Here is a 20,530-nt window from a genome sequence, read left to right on the forward strand (position 1 = left end):
CTTCTCGTATTTACTGCCATCAAATGGATGGAACATTTTAACTTTTTCCTTTCACAGGTTTCCTTTATATAATTTTTGATGATTTTGACTATGAAGGATTATCTCAATGTATTCTCGCTTTGTTTTGTTTTGGTTTGGTTTGGTTTTTTAGGTTTTTTGTTTGTATTCCACTGGGAGTTCTTTCGGGTTTGCCTACAAATGAAAAGAAAAATAATTACTCAAATATTAATTTCATCCATATGACTCAGTAAACTGAAATGATAATTTGTTTCAGATGAATGAAGAGATTAATCATCTGATCTAAAAATTAACATTTACTAGTAGGATGATAAAAGATAATTATTTTATGTAGAAAGCTGTTGAGCTGTTGTACTTTTAATTAGTAGCTCTAAATTAGCTGAGAGGTGACTGAAGAAACAGAGCTTTTTCAAAGTGACTTTGCCATTAAATTTAGAACCCTTATTACATAATTAATAGTATGGTTTGAATTAAATCTCTTAATAAAATTCTTTTTTATTTTGGAATAATAGTGTTCTATTATAGTATTCTTCTTATTATTACTATTGTTACTCCAGAGTTTAAATTGTTTATTCTTTCTATTATTTATATTACTTAAGAGGTTAGTCTCCCGAAGTATTAGAGAGAGACTTAAAAACAAATTTATCAAAGGAAAACCAGTCTACAAATTTGGGCACCTTACTTAAAAATACCTCATTAGCCCATTTCATGGTCCCTTGCTACATTTATTTTTTATCATTTTCTTATATTAAAAAGTCACTTCTGCCCAAAACTATAATGAGGGGTTTTGAAAGATACAATTTGTTTGAACTTCATGTAATTTGTGTTTATATAGATAATAGTTTCATGAATGATTTTGTTATTGCCATCACAAAAGTCATCAACAAAACCAATTTTTCTACATCTTTTGTCTCTTTGGGTATCCCTTCTGTTATATACAGGCTACTGTTAAGATCTACAGAAAAGCAACAAAAATTTGCAGGTGTTTCTTTTCTCCTTCAGTTCAGAGACTGTAATAGAAAAAATAGCAATTAACAAAATTCAGATGTTTTACCTCTACCAGTTTTTTCTTTTCAGAAGATCATACTTAGACAGTCAGATGCTATGAAAGTGCTATTGTGGTTTGTTTTCTCAAAACATGGAAGCAATTGTGTAAGAACACAATGAAGCAAGATTGGAAGATGCTGTCCATGTTCAAGATTACCGAGATCTTCACATTTCTGTGGTTCAGAACACTTTTGTAGCAGCAGGGCGATGGCCTCCAACTTACTGTCTGCAGTCTAAACTCTTCCACTCATTTTTCTCAATTAAATTGGCCAATGAAGTGATGGATCATGCAACGTGCTCAACTGGTATCAGAATATTATTATCTGAGTAGTACCTTCTTCACAATAAAGTACATGTCACTAGTTGTTAGCTCTACAGTCTTGGATTCTTTTCCTGTTCATACACTATTTTGTAAGAGATTCAAGTAAAAAACTCTTTGGGTTACAATTACTGGGCCTAAGTGAAAAGCATTCCATCTAATTGCCTTGTTCCTTTCAGAGAATCCCGAGTACTTGCACATCATAACAGTGTTTTATTTAGAAGAAGAAAAATAATATCATTAATTATACTTTCTTTTTTTTTTTTTTTCTCACTACTATTGTACTGTCAGAGAAGTGAACACATAATTTTGTCTCCCTTGCTCTTCCACTCAGAGTAGATTTGAAGCCACAAGTTTAAACTGTACAAAACAGTTTCTTTCAAATCACCAGCTAGGTCTGCAGCTTTGACTACTGCCTTGGTAAAATAATCTCAGAAAACACAGCCTGTGCAAAGTAGATGTGAAACCTACTTCTCTCATTCTTCTGCTTTTATTTAAGTTTATAGCATTAATCACTGATGCATCTGTTAGGCATTATCAAAGATTTAAAATGTGTTGTGTTATATACCACAAAAATACCTAATTAAAAAACATTACTAGTGACCAAAGACCTAGTTTAGTTTTTAAGAAAGACTATATATAGGACTGACATAATGTAGGAAAATGTCTGCACATGTTCATTGAAGCGTTTCACTAGGATGCTTTGAAACTAGTGTACTTTTATATCAAAAAATATATTGCCTTATTTATTAGTAGGCTTTCTCTATGCAGCTTTTATTCAAATTAAATTTCTAATTCTCACTCTAGGCAGTGCTCCAGGTCTGTTAACTCACTCTCAGTCTATTAAACAAAATATAATTACTGCCTAGGGCCAGCTGTATTTTTTTTGTCAAACTTTTTTACTTCAATTGCATTATCACTTCGATCTTCTTTCCCTAGTTTAGAAATGACATTGGCAACATATGAGAGGTATATTTTTCATGCAAGACATTGAGAATTACATTCTTTCAAAAAAAAAAAAAAAGAAAATAGTAGGTCAAGCAAGTTTCGCAGTGTCTGTGATTTGGGAAATTTACTCCAATTTAGTGCTCTCACTAAAACCATAAGGCCACTTGCTACCCCATCCCCCTTCCCTCTTGTGAGTGGCTGGAGATAAGAACTGGAGGCTCAAAAGATCATGGTTTGAGATAAGAACAATTTACTGTAAACAGCAATGAGATAAGAATAAGATCAGTAACAGAAACAGTATTAATGACAGAGGGCATAAGAAAAGAAGCAATTCACATGGAAAAGAAGCCAGATGAAAACAGACAGTACCAGATGGCGCTCCCTGCCAGGCTTGCAGGATCTGAAGGAACCGCTTCTTCTAAAGGAGCCTTCCTTCCCCCATCCCCTGACAGTCACATGAGGTGTAAAGAAAATCCTCCTGTCCTGGCCATGCCCCTCCTGGCTACTGCAAAATGTAACCCTGTCCTGGCTGAAACCAGAACACACAGGAACAGAGGCCTTTTTAAATGTGGTGTTACATTTCCTTCCACTCAGCAAAAATACTGAATAATAAGGCGTAAAAAACCATCTGCTTTTTAAGTAGGTAAGAAAATGAGATAAATTCAGCATCTCAGATATAAAATAATAAATCTGAAGAGTATTAAAGGAGTTAAAATTATAAGATAATTTTTTTTTTGTCCACAGGGATAAATAAATCTATGCTACCTTTTTAAACAAATTATAACAATAGGTGTTTGAATTTCAGTTGAATAAAATCAAAACAAATCAATATAGAGAAAAGAAAGTTTTTGTGATTTGATGCTTCCTTCAGGTTTCTGTGATAGCAGATGTACATAATAGGAATTTTAAAATTATTGCAAGTAATATACTCTAATAATATCAAATAACATTATATAACTGTTTTCCCTCTACTATTGTGTTGTTGCAGATCCTGAAAGAGCTTTACATGTATGCATGATTCAGGCCAGGATAGAGGGATGAGAGTTGCAGAATGGAAGAAGAGAGGGAGGCAGAGGTTTGAAGCCAGAGGAGAATGATAGTTTATTTAGTGTAACAAGCTCTGCTGATTTCAGAAGAAAGCGGGAAATGTGTTGATTAGGAGAGTTCAGTCCTCTTCCAGCTCCAGGAAAAGTCTTAAATCTCATATTTTATGTGGAATTGTGCTCATTTGTGGGGAAATATGCATGTAAGGTTTTTTCTGTGCAGTATAGCATCACTCCTCAAGCTGAGCTTCTAGTGTTAATAACTGCCCCATCTTCTGTCTCCAAATTTATTCTTATTATCTTTTTATACATTCAGATACATATTTCCTTTTCTCAAACATGAGAAATCAGCAGATCCCATCTCCTTCTTCCTCTCTGAGTCTGAGAATGCAGGAATACTATAAGAGGAGAGAGGACAAATCATATTTCTGTTCAACATTTCCTTTGTAGAATTGAAACAAAGGAAGAACAGCAGAGGATGGCTTGCAGCTCAGTCTAGACCTATGGGCTCTGGTTTTTTGAGATAACAGAATGGAACAGCTGTTTTCTTCACCTTCATCTGTGGAGGAAAAGGGCACATGTGAGCTTTAAGAACCAGAACTCTTTCCTGTCCTTCCTTACCTCTTTCTCGTTTGCAGAGAGACTCATTTATTCTGCCTTTTCCTCCCTAATGATCTGGATATCATGCCAGGAAATGTAGGATTACATTTGCCATCTCCAGCTGAGACTACCAAAGGAACACCAATAATTCTTGATGAAAAGCAGATAATTCAGTAAAGGCTTAATCTCTGTGGAGACTTTAGGGAGAGTCTCCACAGAGATTAAGGATGAGACAGTATTGTAAATCACAAACATTGAGAAGAACTAGTATATATTTCAATTAATTCACCCTTTTCAAGTACAGTTAACTGGCACATCTTTGTGGGGTTTGGAAAACCTCCATGACTTTTATGTTAATCACTCATAATAATTTGCTAATAACAGTAAATTTGTGCTATACATATGATGTTGAAATAGAATTTTGTTATTTTTGAGGACTTTTGTAGGTTTGTCTTGTATGGTCATGCTTCTTTACACTGGGAGACTTGTGTAAAGTTTCTATTATAGCTTATCTACAGTTCATTTGCTATAGAAAATGTGTATATATATATATATGTGTGTGTGTGTGTGTGTGAGGGAGGGAGGGTTCCTTTTGGCAGCTTTAGCAATTTTTCAGTTATATAATTATTCTCTTTATTTTATATCTGACTATGTTTAGTAACATTAATATATCAAGTCCATTTAGTTTCATTGCTCAGTTACTCAGCACCTCTCTGTCCTTAACTCATGCCACTAAGAATATCCCTTTCAATGGTTTACACATAAACCCCTCTCTAGCCTTATTTTGGCATCTAGTCTGTAGTGCACCCAAGAGGCTCATACAGGTGGAATTAATTTTTACTTCTTCCAAGGGCAGGAGCACTAGACAACTGCTTTATTCTGTTGTTTTGAAATTAATCAGGTTTTACACAACATGATACTATTAGCAGAAACTCTACTTTGTATTCACAAACAATTAATAATTTTCCTGTTGCAGCATATGATAAGAAGTGTCAACCATAACAGAGAAATGGAACTGATATCCCTAAAGATCACTGTTACAGACACAGACTAGATTGAATGTATGAGCAGTAAATGGCAGACAATAAAATGTTTGGAAATGTCAGGGGAGAAACATTCTTTAAAATTGAGACCTCTGATACTATTTTCATTTAGAAATTACAGTAATGGTGCTAACTCAGACATAGTCAGTGTTATGTCAAACTGAAGTATTACACTGAACAGCAAAAGATCAAATCTTCTAATTCTTTCATGTGAGCTGGTCAAAATCCGTTTAGGTTTCCTTACTGAGAGCAGTACTCCTATCCATGAGTTCTGTAAGATCCTCTCTTTAGGGTGTCATCTTTCAATCTTTTCCTCCAAAAACCTTCTCAGAGATTATTGAACTGCTTTTCCACAAAAAGCCCAACAAACACTCAAATTATCTTGCAGCTTTACTGGACATTTTTCTCAGCAGAAGGGTGCAAATATCTGTGTAGTTGGTGTCTACATGAATATGTTACTTTTAAAATGCTGAGTCAGTTTGTCATTTGTATTTCTAATTCAATGAATCACAGTGTATTGCTGATTCATCATAAATACAAAGGAAAAATTAATAATTTTTTCCTTATCTCCTGTTTGTTACAAAACTAAACACTTAAATGAAAGGAGCCATTTAAAGAGAAAGGCTATGTTCCTGTAGGAGGGGCAGATATACATTGCAACAGAAGGTATACTGACTTTTTAAACATTGTAGTAAAAGTAATTTTTCTGCTTTTGTCATATATTAAAACAGCAAAGGGATGATTTGTACCAGATCATCTCTGACTTTATTATATATAATTTCCATGATTAAGCTATGTTATACAAAAGTCTTGGCTTGCAGAGCTACTTCATGTAAAATAATGTATGCACCTTAACTTTAAAATATTTCTAGATTGTGATATTAATTTATGCATTTATTTTTTTTTCAAGACTACTCCATAGCTGGTTTGAGATGTCTTGAAAGTGACATGCAAAGAAAATTGTAGAAGTGAAAAATTCAAATAATGTCCAAATTCTTACAAAAAAAAAAAAAGCCCAAAACAAAACAAGAAAAACCTCACTCTTTCCTCCCCTCCTCTTCCTAAAAAAATTTAAAAAATCTGTAACTTCTGCAATGAAAATGGGTTGAAAGTGTTTGTCATCATACTAGGGTAGTCAAATCTTAATGCAGGTGTCTATTTTGTGAGGAATTCTGAGAATGGCACAAGGTTTTTCCTATCAGTTGATCATTTGACATGGTCAACCCTAAGGACTTGCTGAGTCTCTTTCATTGAGAGAAAACATCACACAATAGTTTCCTGATTCCTGGAGTTATGCCTGAATCCTGTTTATTTAAAGCATAGATTTTCTCCATTGTCATTTATCATTTGGCTGACTGACCATGAACCACCAGTTAACACAGTGAATGGGATTTCCAGACTAGGGAGTTAAGATGCATGAGAAATTTGCATTTCTTCTTTCTTAGTGCACACTTTTTATCCTTAATCACCATAGATACTATTTCTCTAGTGAGAGATTTGTCTCTTTTTTAAAGAAATTTCTCAAAAATGTGGACTTCTTCCTCTTTTTTATTTTCTTTCCCAAAAAAGAATTAAATATGGTATTGTAATTTCTTCAAAGGAGCTCACAAGAAAAAAAAATTAAGCTAAATCATAAGCAAAGAGAGCATATCATCAGTGGACACGACATAGAAACAGATTTTTATGGGGTTTTTTCCACTGTGAAATAAAATTTTTATATTTTATTTGTTCAGGTTGTGAACAAAACTCTCCTTTGGAAATATTATTTAGACAGACTACAGAAATTTGTTTTAAACTATGAAAAGTTAACTATTACAGAGTAACTTCAAATTCTGAGAAAGACCTCTAGCTCTAAAATTAGATCTTTTTTTTATACCACAAGCAGTAAACATCTGAATACCTTAATTTTTCATTCACAGTTAGAAGAAACCTCTTTCAAATATATTAGAGGACATGATCTAAAATACCATTTTAAAGCACAATTTTAAATTCTCATTCTGAAAAAATAAGTTGACTTCTCTGGGTCTTTTGTTTGTTGGGATTTTGCTCAGTTCTTTCAACTGATTTGGTGCTAGAGAAACAGTGAAGTTACGGGAGAAAATAAGGACCATGATATAGCCCATATATGTCTTTTCCAGACTGAAATAGATTCTAATTGGAGACAAAAGAACTATAAAGGTAATTTGGGTTCTGTTACAGTTAATAGGGCTGATTTTCATATTTCCTTGCTCAGTTTCTAAGACCTATCATTATAAATGCTGATTCAGCCTTTAAAGTCTCACCAGCAGGGCACATACGAATAGCACATTTCAATTTCTGTAATAGCAGTGCTTAAACCATGTTAGTCCTTCTGGTGTTTTTTTAAAGGCAAGTGAATTACAACAGTAGTGGACTTGATTTTACACTAAAGCTTACTGAGTTCAGTAAATCATTAGGCACACAAAATATCCCTAAGAAGGGAAAATTCAGGGTGAAGAATTATCATCTTATTCTATTGTTATCGATGTAAGTTTTAAAGAGTATTTCTTTATATCCAATAGTTGGCATAATATATAAAATAAATATCTTTTTTCAAGTAAATACTACTTGATCAGTACTAGCATTAATGACAATTACATGCTACATGTTTGAATTTTGAGTTAGGATTAACTCTTTCCTGGGTCAGTGTTGTGGGTTGACCTTGGCTGGATATCAGGTCTCACCAAGCCGCTCTGTTAATCCCCTTCTCAGCAAACCAAGGGAGAGAGAGTAAGATGGAAAACAACTAGAAGGTTTAAACGAAAAAAAGTCAAGTGAAACCTTGTCTGTGCATAGGGAACAGTTAATCCCTAGTTCCCATCAAAGAGCAATGCTCAGACACTTCCCAGGGCCTCAGCACCCATAGCATTTGCTGCAGTAGGCAAACATTGTAGGATAAAAAAGACCCCTCATTCCTCCACTCTCCCTTAGCTTTTATATCTGTGCTGCCATCCCACAGTATGTAATATCTCTTTGGCTAATTTGAGTCAGGTGTCCTGGTTCTGTGCCCTCCCCCAGGACCTTGCCCACTCCCAGCCCTTGTTAACGCTGGTGTGTTATCAACACCTTTCCAGCTACCCATGCAAAGCACAACTCTGTGAGGGCTGCTAAAGAAAAATGAACTCTATCTCAGTCAGACCCAATACAGTCAGAAATGTGAATAATTCAGGGGTCTCTTTTGGAACATCTGATTGTACATGGCCCTGGACAGATGAGAATCCCAGGAAGTAAATTTAATTTTCAGGGATCACTACTTCAAGAAAGTAATGGTCCATGCCAATGATAAAACAAAGGTAGCAAAGACACTGCACAGATGAGCAAGGAGCTGCTGATAAAACTTGAACATTAAAAAAAAGAAAAATTCAAGGGGTTGAAGCAAGGTCAGATGTTCGAGGAGGAATACAAACAGTTGAACTACACTGAAAAGATGAGGTTAGAAAAGTCAAAATCCATGTAGAATTGAATCTGGGGTGAAGTCGCTGAAGAAAAATAAATTCAGAGAAACACGAATTAATAAATTTCTTCTTAACTACAGTCTTTACAGTAAACCAATCTTGAACAATCCTGGAACCCTGAGACCAGCAGAAAAGTCTAGAGTAAGGATGACTTAGAGGATGACTAGGAGCACTTAGACAAACTGGGCAAACCCATGGGACATGATGGGTGCATGGGAGTCAGTTACCCTTGGCAGGTTGTGATGCTGAGGGAGGTTCCCAAGGGCTGGAAAAAGACAAAAACATTCCTATCTTCAGGAACAGCAATGAGAAGGATTGAGGGAACTGAAATCCAGTTGATCTCCCCTCTCTACTTGCAAAGGTGATAGAGCAAATAGTCCTGGTCACCTTCTGCAAATATCAGAGATGATCAAGATGATTTAAAGTAGAGTTTTAAATGTTCACCCAAGGGGAAGAAAGGCAAGTCAAGGCAAGGCAAGGCAAGGGATAAAAACTGTAAGGGAGGCAGGATGCTGGGTCAGGTTGCTCAAAGAGGTTGTGGGTTCTCCACCCCCATATAAGTTCAAAACCTGATTATACATGGACCAGAGCGATCTGGTCATCCTGTCTGCAAAAGGACTGTGCTAAACCATTGGCAAAGGCTTCTAGTCTCAGTTATTTTCTAATTTTATGCTAGGAATTATACTGAGTATACTGTTCATAATCTATTTAAATTATACCATTTATACGTATTTTTTTAAGCAGGCAGATGTAAATTCTATACATATTTATTTCTTACTCTAAAGATGAAACTAAAATTTCTTTGATTAATTTTTTAACTAGCAAACTATTTTTGGCCAATTCCATCTGTTTTTTGATGCTTTCCAAACTCTTTGAAAGTGTCCAGATGTTACAGTGATGAAGGCCACAGAAACTTCTAAATATTTAGAGGCATGGAAAGTCTGCTTATCTAGCTATTGCCTTTTTAAAAGGGAGCTTTCTTGTGCTGACATAATTTGAATTAATGGATTCCCTCACTGTCCTAAATTATTGGCTGTATTAACAGTAGAATTTACCTGGAATTTTCATAAAAAAACCCTTAAAATGTATTTTGTTTATTTTTTTAACAAATGCATAAATCATTAACTATCAAAATTTCAAGAGAAAGTAGTTTTTGAACAATCTTGCATTGTTTATCTTGTAAAATAAAAGGCAACTAAATGTGTAAGTAAAATATTAAACCACAAAACACAGGGAAAATTATATTTTATTTTTAAATAGCATTGCTACAAAACATTGAATGCCAAGATGAGCATAAATTCAGAAATAATTTGCTCAACTTTAGATGTCAAAAGTCTAAAGAACATCTTTGGACAGGTGATTTTCAGTGGACAGGGGATAGCAGATGATGAAGTCATTATTCAGAGAATGCTTATCCATCCATCATTAGGGAAAAAAATCATACCCAAATTCTTCAGTTGAAGTGATTTGATCTTTATTTGAACTGGATAATAGTTCTCAATTATTTGTTTCCCACAGGCAGACTGTACTGAATACTTACATAATATTTTATCAGCATTTGCTAATTTAAAAGGTGGTTTGCACTGGCTACAAATATGCTGGTTATTATTTAATTTTAAGAAACTTCTTTTCAAACACTAGAAAATAAAAGAATGAACACCAAGTGAAACTACTACCAAATGAAGTAGACAATAATGAGCACCAGAAAACACAGGAATAATGAACCGGTGTTTTTCTAATAATCTGAATTTCCTTTCTCACGACGTTATGTCAACTAGTCAGGTATCAGTCACTATACCTTTCAATATTTTGCAGTTTAATAAATAAAAAGTATCCTGGCACACAGAAAGGAAGGAGAAGGATCTAGATTATTTCTTCCCTAGTGGCTGCAGCATATTCCTGCTTAATTTGAGAAAGCAGCTTGACTCATATAAATCGCTCCTAAAGGGCTCAAAACCCCTTACTTGAGCTCTCTGCTCTTCTATGTTAACCTCTGTCTGGCAGTAATTCCTCTTTGCCACTTTTGATGTCTCAGCCACTTAAAATCTCTTTAAATTATATTTTATCTCAAGTCAATGGAAAACTTTCGGTTATGTTCTTATATTTATGTTTGTATTTTATTAGGAAATGCACAAATGATAATAAAAAAAAAAGTTGCCAAAAATTATACGTTGGCCTTTCTCATTCCAAAGTGGCTGATTTTAGGTCATGTATTAGTTCACTTTCTTCAATGTTATACTTTTAGATCAAAGGGTTCCCTGGACAAAACTAGAGGCAAAACCAATATTGAAATACTTACAAAACATATAAAAAGACTTGGAATTTTACTCATATAAGGTAAAATTGTGGATAAATAGTTTATTTATGTATTTTGTAACCCATTAAAATAAAAATATAGCTTAACAAGTCAATTTTTGCAGTTTTCCCAGGATACAGCTCTTGATAACAGCTATGTGTACTTGTTACAGGAGCCTCAGCACTTGCCTGAATTTTCTATACATAGTTTGAAACTTAATTCAAAATGGGAAATAGCAGTGGAAGTCACAAGGAACTTTTCTTGTCTCAATGGCAAAATGAAATTCACTGAGTATGAAAAAAAGATTTGATAAAAGTCAAAATATGGCAGAAAAATTAACTGGATTAAAAGCTTGTTTGTTGTCTTTACCAACACCAAGAGAAGACTTGAATCCAGACAAATATTATTTTGAAAATAAGCAGAACTATTAAAAACATCAATGATTAATTTTCTGGAAATTGAAGGAGAAATTATGAAGATAATTCAGCATGTCTCTTATAGTTCCTCTTAAAATATGGACAAGAATCTTTGGAAGTGTCTCAGAAAAACTTTTGTTCCAAATTTTTATAAATATAACATTCAGTCTTTTCCTTCAAAAAGAGGCTTTTAAAACTGAAACAATTAAATGTTAAGATCATGAGTAAGGTACATGAAACTGCCTTTAAAAAAAAAATCAGTCAAAGAAAGGTCAACAATTTGAAGACAATTCAGTTTTAATATACAATTTTTAAAGCTTTAAGGGTGTATAATTAATTGAAAGAAATGGAGGTGAGAGCTTCATCTTCTATAACTAAAACTACCAAATGAAGGTACTGCAGAACTTTTGACAGACAACCAGAACCTAGTAGGAACATATTGGAATAATGAACAAGAAATGTTTCAATTTATTTTTAGTTGTTCCAATACATAAAAATATCTGGCTGCTTCCACCTTTATACATGCATAGTTCCTAAGTCATTTTCCCCTCTACTGCTTATAGTATTGGATATAAATACTTTCTAGGTACTAGGGTCAGAACTAACCCAAAAATTTCTTTGTTTTTTTTTTTTTTGTTTGTTTGTTTGTTTTCCCCACTGATTAATTGTACTGAAAGAGAAAAAATCTTTAATTCAAATGGGCTGTGCAACCTTGCATTGAGTTGCTCTACTAGAATGACATTAAAATTAAAGATTTTTGTGATTCAATAGATGTATTCTTAAAATTGTTTGTTGCTTTTCAATCAGTTGCTCATTTATTTCACAAAAACAAAGATATATGGAATGTTACTATTCTTAAAAAAGGGAAACATTCCAAGGTAAGTAAAAGTTACAGAGGTTTACACCAAAATGAATTCATAAAGCACAGTCTATAATAATATGCCTGGAATTATAAGGGAGGAAATTGCACTGAGAACTTAGATGTGTGGTGGAGGGCACAAAATTTGAAGGTAGAAAATAATTCAATAGCAGTAAAATTGTTTTGTTCCATAGTTATTAGAATCCTTTAATGATTATATGTATTTGTAAGGCTTCTGTACCTTCACTGTCTCTTTTAGATGTACTTTCATCCTTTTACTGTACTTTTAATGGTGTGAAAAATAACCTACATTCAGCACCAGGACAGGTGATGTAGTTATTTTTAAAACCATACATTAATATATATTTTGTTCTCTCTCTCTTTTTTTTCCCCTTTCTTATTCTATTCCATGTGTTTGTGTTTTTTTGTCTTGGCTACTGGTGCCTCTTCCTTCTGTTCCTTTCTATTTGGACAGTTGTTTTTGGCCAGTTTGTGTTTTTCCAGACATCACTCCATGATGTTGTTGAGGTGTATGATGGCCCAGCTCTTCAGTCATCTTTGTTATCCTCTCTCTCAGGATCTCATTCAGGTATCATTTAGAAGAACTCTCAGTATATTGTTACTTAATTTTTTAAAGGAAAATATAGTAAAAAAAAAAGAGACAAAAAGTACTGTCGTATTTGCTTAAATTCATCTCAAGAAAATATATGAAATCCACATTTTGAACTAAACACTTCAAAATCTTTGCATTGATGAATGAAATGAAGTAAAAATGCCTTTTTTTTTTTTTGCCTTTTAAAAAATTTTGATATTCAGCTAATATTTTGGATATTTAGGACTTCTTACTCTGTGCCTTTATGGCTTTATCTGAAATAGGTAGTACATATTCTAAAGGGAAAGCAAGGCACATTTGTACCAAAGTAAAATTAAATAGATTAGTTACATGTTGAGTCTATTTAAAGAGGCTGGGGGTTTTTTTGTTTGTTTTTTTCCCATTTTGGTTTAGGTTTTCTGTGGGGGTTTTTTAGTTTTTTTTTTTTTTTTTTTTTTTTTTTGGAGGGGAGTCTGTTGTGGTGTGCGTATTTGTTGTTGGTTTTTTTGTCATTGGTTCATTGGTTTGGGTTTTTTTTTTTTTTTTGCGGGGGCTTGTTTGGTTTTGGTAAAGGAAAAAGGCAACAAACATTCTTTGTAACTAAGATGAGTTTTAACTCCCCTTTCCTAGAATGACATAATGCTGTCAACAAAAAATATTAAAACTGCATATATCTTGCAGAGTTTACTGAAGCAGAACAGGGTTTGGAGAGTATTATTCTATCTGCAAAGATGTTGACAGGTGTTTTCTTTGGTTTAAAGTGGCGGTGATAACTTTGTATTTTCATTGTTTGAGTAGGCGAATCCCTTCCATTGAGCTCGGGGAACCAGATCACAGTCAGATTTACCTCAGTTGGACCAGTAACAGCTAAAGGATTTCATTTTGTTTATCAAGGTGAGACAACCTAGGGAAATGTGTACATTTATTCTGTTCATCATGGTTTGTAAATCATCAGAGAGGAACAGACTGAGAATGAAGAGGAAACTAATAGCCTTTTAACAATAGAAAATTGTCACTATTTCTACATGTTTTGAAAAATTTTTGAAACTATTCTTTTATTTGTATTTTAAAAGCTGAGATCAAATACTTAAGAAACATAAGAGGGCTTACAAATTTAAGAAGAGAGTTACACAAAACTGCTGGTTTTGTTTGCTAATCTGATTGACAAATGTTAGATCCATCTGGATGCTCTAACTGGTTTATCTCCCAATTTAAATATGAATAGCTGTAAATGTTATTACCTGTGGATTAAAAATGATCTTACTGTTATTAAGATGTTTTTCTTGGTTTACATTATTTGCCTTTTTATGGGTCAAGTGGGAAATTTTATATACCAACACTTGCAACTGCAATTCACTCTTTCATTACATATAAATACTCATCTGACAGTCAGAACACACATTTAGAAAACCACATGAATAAATGTAAATATCTGACACAAAATGTTATTTTGAAACGCAGTATTAGTTAAGTATCTCATGGCAGTATTTCTTAAAAGTGTCATTTTAGATAGGTTTCCATGTGGATTTTATGCATTACTTCCAGTCTTGGCAAGGATATCAATGCTATGCTCTCCTAAATAGTAACTCAGACATCAAAAGTGAGCAATCTCTATTGTGAAGATTCACTTGGGGGTTATGGAAATGTTCTCAGCTGGAAAATAGCTGAAAGTTTCTTCTAGACATTTTAAATATTTCTGATTCAATATGTGTATTCCCTCACCAAATCGAAAATTAAGAATTCACAATTGTTTGTATGTTCACAGCTGTTCCAAGAACAAGTGCAACACAGTGTAGCTCTGTGCCTGAACCAAGATTTGGAAAAAGGATTGGAAATGAATTTGCAGTTGGTTCACTGGTTCTTTTTGAGTGCAATCCAGGCTATATCCTCCATGGTTCAACAGCAATTAGATGTGATACAGTACCAAATGCATTGGCACAATGGAATGATTCACTCCCTACATGTATTGGTGAGTTCCGAAGGCCTTTTAATATAAATAATTACTGCTCAAAGTGTGGACTATTCTCCTGTTGAATATGTTTTTGTTTGTCATTGGTATAGTATTTTATTCTTGCTTACTTTAATTTACTTCCTTTTTTATTCAAGGCTAAGTTTTATTCTCCTTTCTATTCTATTTCCATTGTGACCTTGCTGTCAACTTTCACAAGTTTCATGAATATGCTCTGCTGCCATAATTAATGTGATAGCTTCTCTTACATTAACATCCCTGGAAGTTCCTGAGTATCCCTCTTTAATCAAGAATCGGAAGTATTAGTTTGGCCCCTGACTTCTTGCAAGACTAAGATGCTTTTACACTGCAGATGTCTAACAAGATACTGCAAGCTATTAGGAAGAACATTACTATATTAAAGATTTAGAAATACTTAAATTAATATTTTGTTACTTTTCAGGAAAAGACCAGTAGCTTTTCAGATCAGAAAACATACTTTTTCTGGTTCTAGTCACTTTGAGATTAAATTCTCAAAATTAAATTCATAAATTAACGTGCATCCATTGATATTAATAAACTGACTTGGACCAACTGGAAATCTAGTAATTGTAATGAATTTCCCCACTTTACTTTCCTGATAGGGAACAGAAGTTTTTATAAAAAATATCATAACCCATAGCAAAAATGGCATTATTGTACTGACTCCAGCAGAATACATAAACAGAGGTTTAGGTGAGTAGATGAAAAGAAAACAAAGAACATGCTTTCATTAGGCTGATGTTTCATCTGCCATGCTAACCAGCTGATGGTGCCCAGTAGAGTATGAGTGGTTTTTAGTTAATTATAAGATTATCTCCAAAATATCAAAATCCTGATAGAGATCAAGGCTAAGTATCACTGGAGTACTATTGATAAAATATGATTAATCATGTTTTAAACAAATAATGTTGCTTTAGACTGTTTCAGGCATACCAATAGAACTACAATTTCTATATCGATAAGAAGGTGACATATGTAACTCTATCTCATTTACTCTCATAGACTACAGTTTAATCAGTAGAATTGTACTACTTTTCCCCTTGAATTATATTCCTTTTGTTTTTTTTTTTTTTTCAGTTATATCAACTTGACAAAGTGTTGAAATCATTCTTTTGGACATTGGTTACAATGTATTCTTGCTATTTTAATACATGATTTAGTCTACAAAGAGAAAGCTATGTGTCTAGACAAGCTCAATCGAGGAAGGGTTACAGGCCACCTTCTGTGTGAAAATTCCTGTGTCAATAAATGTGATAAAACACCTATGAGATGAAAATTGCATTAAACTAAACCAGTTTAATAATTGAAAGGGTAGACGTGACCATATTAAATTGCCTTAATTCTAGTGAATGTTTTAATATTACATATTCAGATAATAGACATATAATCATTGAATCATAGAATCATTAAGGTCAGAAAAGATATTCAAGATCATCGAGTTCAACCTTTGATCAAACCTCACCATGTCATCTACAGCACAGCACAAAGTTCCACATCCACTCATTTCTTGGACACTCACAGGGGTGATGACTCCACCACTTCCCTGGGAAGCACATTTTAATGCTTAACCACCCCTCCTGCAAAGAACTTCACCTGATGTCCAATCTGAACCTGCCCTGGCACAGCCTGAGGCAATGTTCTCTTGCCTTACTTGCATGGGAGGAGAGCCCAACTCCAACCTGGCTGCAACCTCCTTTCTGACTGTAGAGGGATGAGATCTCCCTGAGCCTTCTTTACCCCAGGCAGACCAGCCCCAGCTCCCTCAGCCACTCTGATGTTGTACTCTCTAGAGCCTCTGCCAGCTTTGCTGCCTCTCTCTGGACTTACTGCAGCACTTCAAGGTCTTTTTTGTAGTGCAGGGCTCAAAAATTAACACAACACTCAAGGTGCAGCCTGGCATCAACCATTCCATTTGGTCATCCTTTTATGAGTAATTGCATAAACACTTTAAGTGGCACTAGCTTTTAATTTATCCATGTAGTTCCAAACAGATTCTATTAATTTTATGCCACGCAATATGTAGCTACAATATTTATTATTAAGATAAGTTACATTCTATCTATTTTCTAAATCCTCATATTTGCAGCTCCTGTAGTCCCTTCAGAACTTGGTGATGTTGCATAGAAGTGATGCATTAGCTTTTAATGGACTTGATAAACCATCTCATCAATCTTCTCCTTCAATTTCAAAAATACCAACAAAATATCTATGCAGATTAAGATGTAATATTATTTGTCTCTGTTAGAGCCTCTAATGATATAGACAAGATGTTTTCAAGTTGAACATTCAAAAGAGAGACTTGATGGTACCTAATGTGTCTGTCCTGTTTCATGCATAACACTTTTATTAATCCGTGAACAGATGTGATGAATGTAGTCTTGCAAGGATCTTGTAAATCCTTTACTGATGCAGTAGATGCACAGACTGTGATGAAATAACTCACATAAGCACACAACAGTCAAGGAGTTGAGACTGGTGTTATTAATTATTTAGAGGAGCAATATTAGAAAGAATGAATGAAAAAATATTAGAAAGAAAGAAGAAACAATGTTACCTTTTTTGTGACACTTTTAATCTTTTATAGTTATACAATACTTATACAATACAATATATAAAATACAGTACGTTATATTATACAATACAATACAAAGTATGGGTTTTTCATACTTCAACCTAAGCCTTAAAAAATGCTTTAATTTTGTAAGATTACCAGAAGACAATGGAATGGATTTCACTCTGTAAAGGTGAAATAAACAAGGGGAATATTAGCATGATTCTGTAAGGTAGGAAACTGACATAATTCTAATTTTCTTCTCCTACTTTTTTGGTCAGATAAAGGAAGAGTTTTGAGATATAAAATTTTATTTTCCTGAGGCATATAGGTATTTTCTAATGTAGCATCAATTGAAAATGTTTCCAGCCACAGTATAAGCTTTTATAATAAGTCTTCTCATTCTGAAGCTTTATACTTCTTTTCTTCCCTTATGCATTTCCTTTCAGTGCCCTGTGGTGGTATTTTAACAAAGCGCAAAGGGACCATTTTATCTCCTGGTTATCCTGAGCCTTATGACAACAATCTGAATTGTGTGTGGAAGATCACAGTACCAGAGGGAGCTGGGATTCAAGTAAGTTTACTTGCTATTTGCTTGCTACCATCATATTTAGAACTGTTTTTCCTTATGCAAAAGATGAAAAGATCATCTATCTGTACAATATTTCTATCTCATTAGTGATTCTGAATTTTTTTTTTACTGCACATCTTTTCAATTATGCAGTGATTGAATGTTATAGGATTCTTAAATATCTTAAAATATGCACTTGTAGCCTTTTACTTAGAAGAATATCACCATAACTTCTAAATGTATTTCAATGAATCAGTGACTCCTTATAAGCCAAGGGAAATAGAGAGCCTTCCTAGGAATTCTTTTTTGCTCTCCCCAGATTTATTTGTCTCCTTTCACACAGTGAAATTAAGTGAGTTGCTTTCAAGGACAAGTTATATGTGTTATCCTAGAAACTCTGCTATTTACTCTGTGTTTATGGAAGTTTACTGTGATGTAAAGATGCTTCATTATGTTTCGATGTGAGATGGGAATTTATTCCTTTAAATAGTTTCAGAGTTGTTGCTAATTTACATAGATTAATAATCTCATAGAACAAACAGTAGGAAAGTATCCATTAAGCTTAGTCATGCATATCTCTAGAGTTCACTAAAGAAACTGACAGAAATCTGGTTATTGCACAGGCAGTTGAATTTAATAAATTAGAACTTCTAAGCATCATCTGAACAAATTCGTAGCAAAATGCACATCAAGAAATCATGATAAAAAGTTTTCTATATCTATCCTGTTTCAAAATATAATGGCTGCAGAAAATGAATAAAGAGTTCAGTTTATGTAGTTAAAGACATAATAATTAAGAAAATCTGAAAAAATCTTAACAGTGCTTTAAAGCCTTTTTACAAGTTTCATTACAAAGTTTTCAATAATATTTAATAGTCTAAATCAGCTTTGAGATTGATTTTGAGAAATACTACTTGATTTAAAGAGTTGACTAGGACAGCTGACAGGATACTTTGTTCTATGCATTTCTTATACTAGGAAGATAGTTCAGAGGATTTAAATTAGGCAGTAACTTTCCTCCTGACTTAGGCCATCACCGTTGCTTTTTTAAAATGTTTATCTCTTATCACAGGCTGCATTTTTCAGAATCATTAATGAGGTGATTAAATTAGTAACTTTGATTTCAATTTAGGTGTTTACTCTTCATGATATTCTTTGCCCAAGAGTTGTAATAAGTAAAAAAATATATTTACTCTCTACAAGTATCTGAAGCGTGCTAACAGTGAGGGACTCTCTGCTGCTTCACTTAAGAAAAAGAAATCTGTTCGCTATTGTATCTGACCAATTCCTACAAAAATAGGTGAAGTATTTGAGGCCCCCATCCAAGAAACAGATAGCCAAACTGAACATTTATTTCATGTAAGACAAGGTCCACGCAATCTATTTCACATAGAAAAATGGCTTCATGACTTTGTTTTACTGGAACTAGTGTTTATTTCTTCTGTTGCAATTATTCCATTCTGAGAGAAAAAAAAAAATGGAGGCAAAAGCAGCATTATTCTCTAACTTTAATGATGAGGCACCCCTTTTTGAGGGTGGTTGGGATTTCATCATGCTTCTGTCTCTTTTAAAGCATTTCAGTAAACAGTTAAACAGTTAAACAGGAAGCTAACAGAAACTCTCCCCTACTAATCAGGAACAAGAATCTGATATTTCTCTACTTTGTAAGGTGTGATTTCACTTTATGAGAACAGGTATGGCCTCCTGCTTGCAGTTTATCTCCTTACCACTTTGCATCTCCATATGAGTGGGAGAATATTTTCCCCTCTGGAAGAAAGGAAGTGACTATTCTGCCTTTTGTTTGTAGCATGCTAGTGACTGCCCCTCCTCAGGAGACGAGCTGGTGATGAAGGTAATCAAACACAGCGGTTTTCTCTTACCTGGAGGCAGAATTTAAAATGGCAAAATAGATGAAGCATTGTGCATCCCTGTGGGACTAGTTTAGTCCTGGAGAAAATAGAGAGGAAAAACCTGCATGTAGTGAAAATACCATGTTTCATCTTCTCCTCAATGTCCTCCAAACAAGAGAATCATATTCTATAACCATCTGATTTTCATGGCTGTGTGACTCTTGACAGAGGTAATATGTGGTTGTCACTAAAGGTTACAGGATTCATAGTTTGAATAGGCAATCAAATAAAAAATAGTTGCCGTTTTATTCACTTAATGATGATTTTCCATTCTCTTTGACAAGGGGAGCAAGACAACTTTTCATGACTGAGAGAAACAGAGGCTAAAATTTAGAGTCATCTTTGAGCTTGAATAAAGAGGGGAAGAAGTTTATGTTCTTTGCCTCACATTTTTCTTCATAGGTGCAAGTGGTGAGTTTTGCCACAGAACACAACTGGGATTCCTTAGACTTTTATGATGGTGCTGACAACAATGCTCCAAGGCTTGGAAGTTATTCAGGTGACTGAGAAGATTTTACAATAAATGGTTCACAGATTCAACTCTTTACTGTAAACACACAGCTCTTTCTGTGTGTGTAAGCATGCTTGAGCATGGTATGTGTGCTTGTTTCTCCTGTAATTAGCAACAGGTAGTACTAGTTCTGTTTTAATCAGTCATCACTTAGCAGACTTTCATAAACCTGTATATTTTAAAATGTTAGAAATGAAATAACAGAGGCTTCCAAACTAGACCTCTCTTAATCCAATTATTTTCTCAGACTTGTAGCTGGGTCCAAAAATACAGACCTCAAAAATAGGTATCTCTTGATATTGCAGATGAAAAAGGATGCATTCTTTATCCTTATTTTAGACAA

General features: G+C 34.0%; 1 protein-coding gene across 4 annotated transcripts in view; it reads left to right on the forward strand.

Annotated features, from left to right (window-relative positions):
• The window catches only part of CSMD3 (CUB and Sushi multiple domains 3), a 585,000-nt gene that overhangs the window by 455,389 nt on the left and 109,081 nt on the right, over positions 1-20,530 (forward strand). For all 4 annotated transcript variants that reach the window (XM_058018891.1, XM_058018902.1, XM_058018909.1 and 1 more), the window contains 5 exons: positions 12,538-12,651; positions 13,453-13,548; positions 14,420-14,623; positions 17,645-17,769; positions 20,079-20,175. In XM_058018891.1, coding sequence (XP_057874874.1) covers positions 12,538-12,651; positions 13,453-13,548; positions 14,420-14,623; positions 17,645-17,769; positions 20,079-20,175 — 636 coding nt within the window. The remainder of the gene's footprint in view (positions 1-12,537; positions 12,652-13,452; positions 13,549-14,419; positions 14,624-17,644; positions 17,770-20,078; positions 20,176-20,530) is intronic.

This window comes from Melospiza georgiana, chromosome 1 (assembly GCF_028018845.1).
Source record: "Melospiza georgiana isolate bMelGeo1 chromosome 1, bMelGeo1.pri, whole genome shotgun sequence".
NCBI classification, from domain to species: Eukaryota; Metazoa; Chordata; class Aves; order Passeriformes; family Passerellidae; genus Melospiza; species Melospiza georgiana.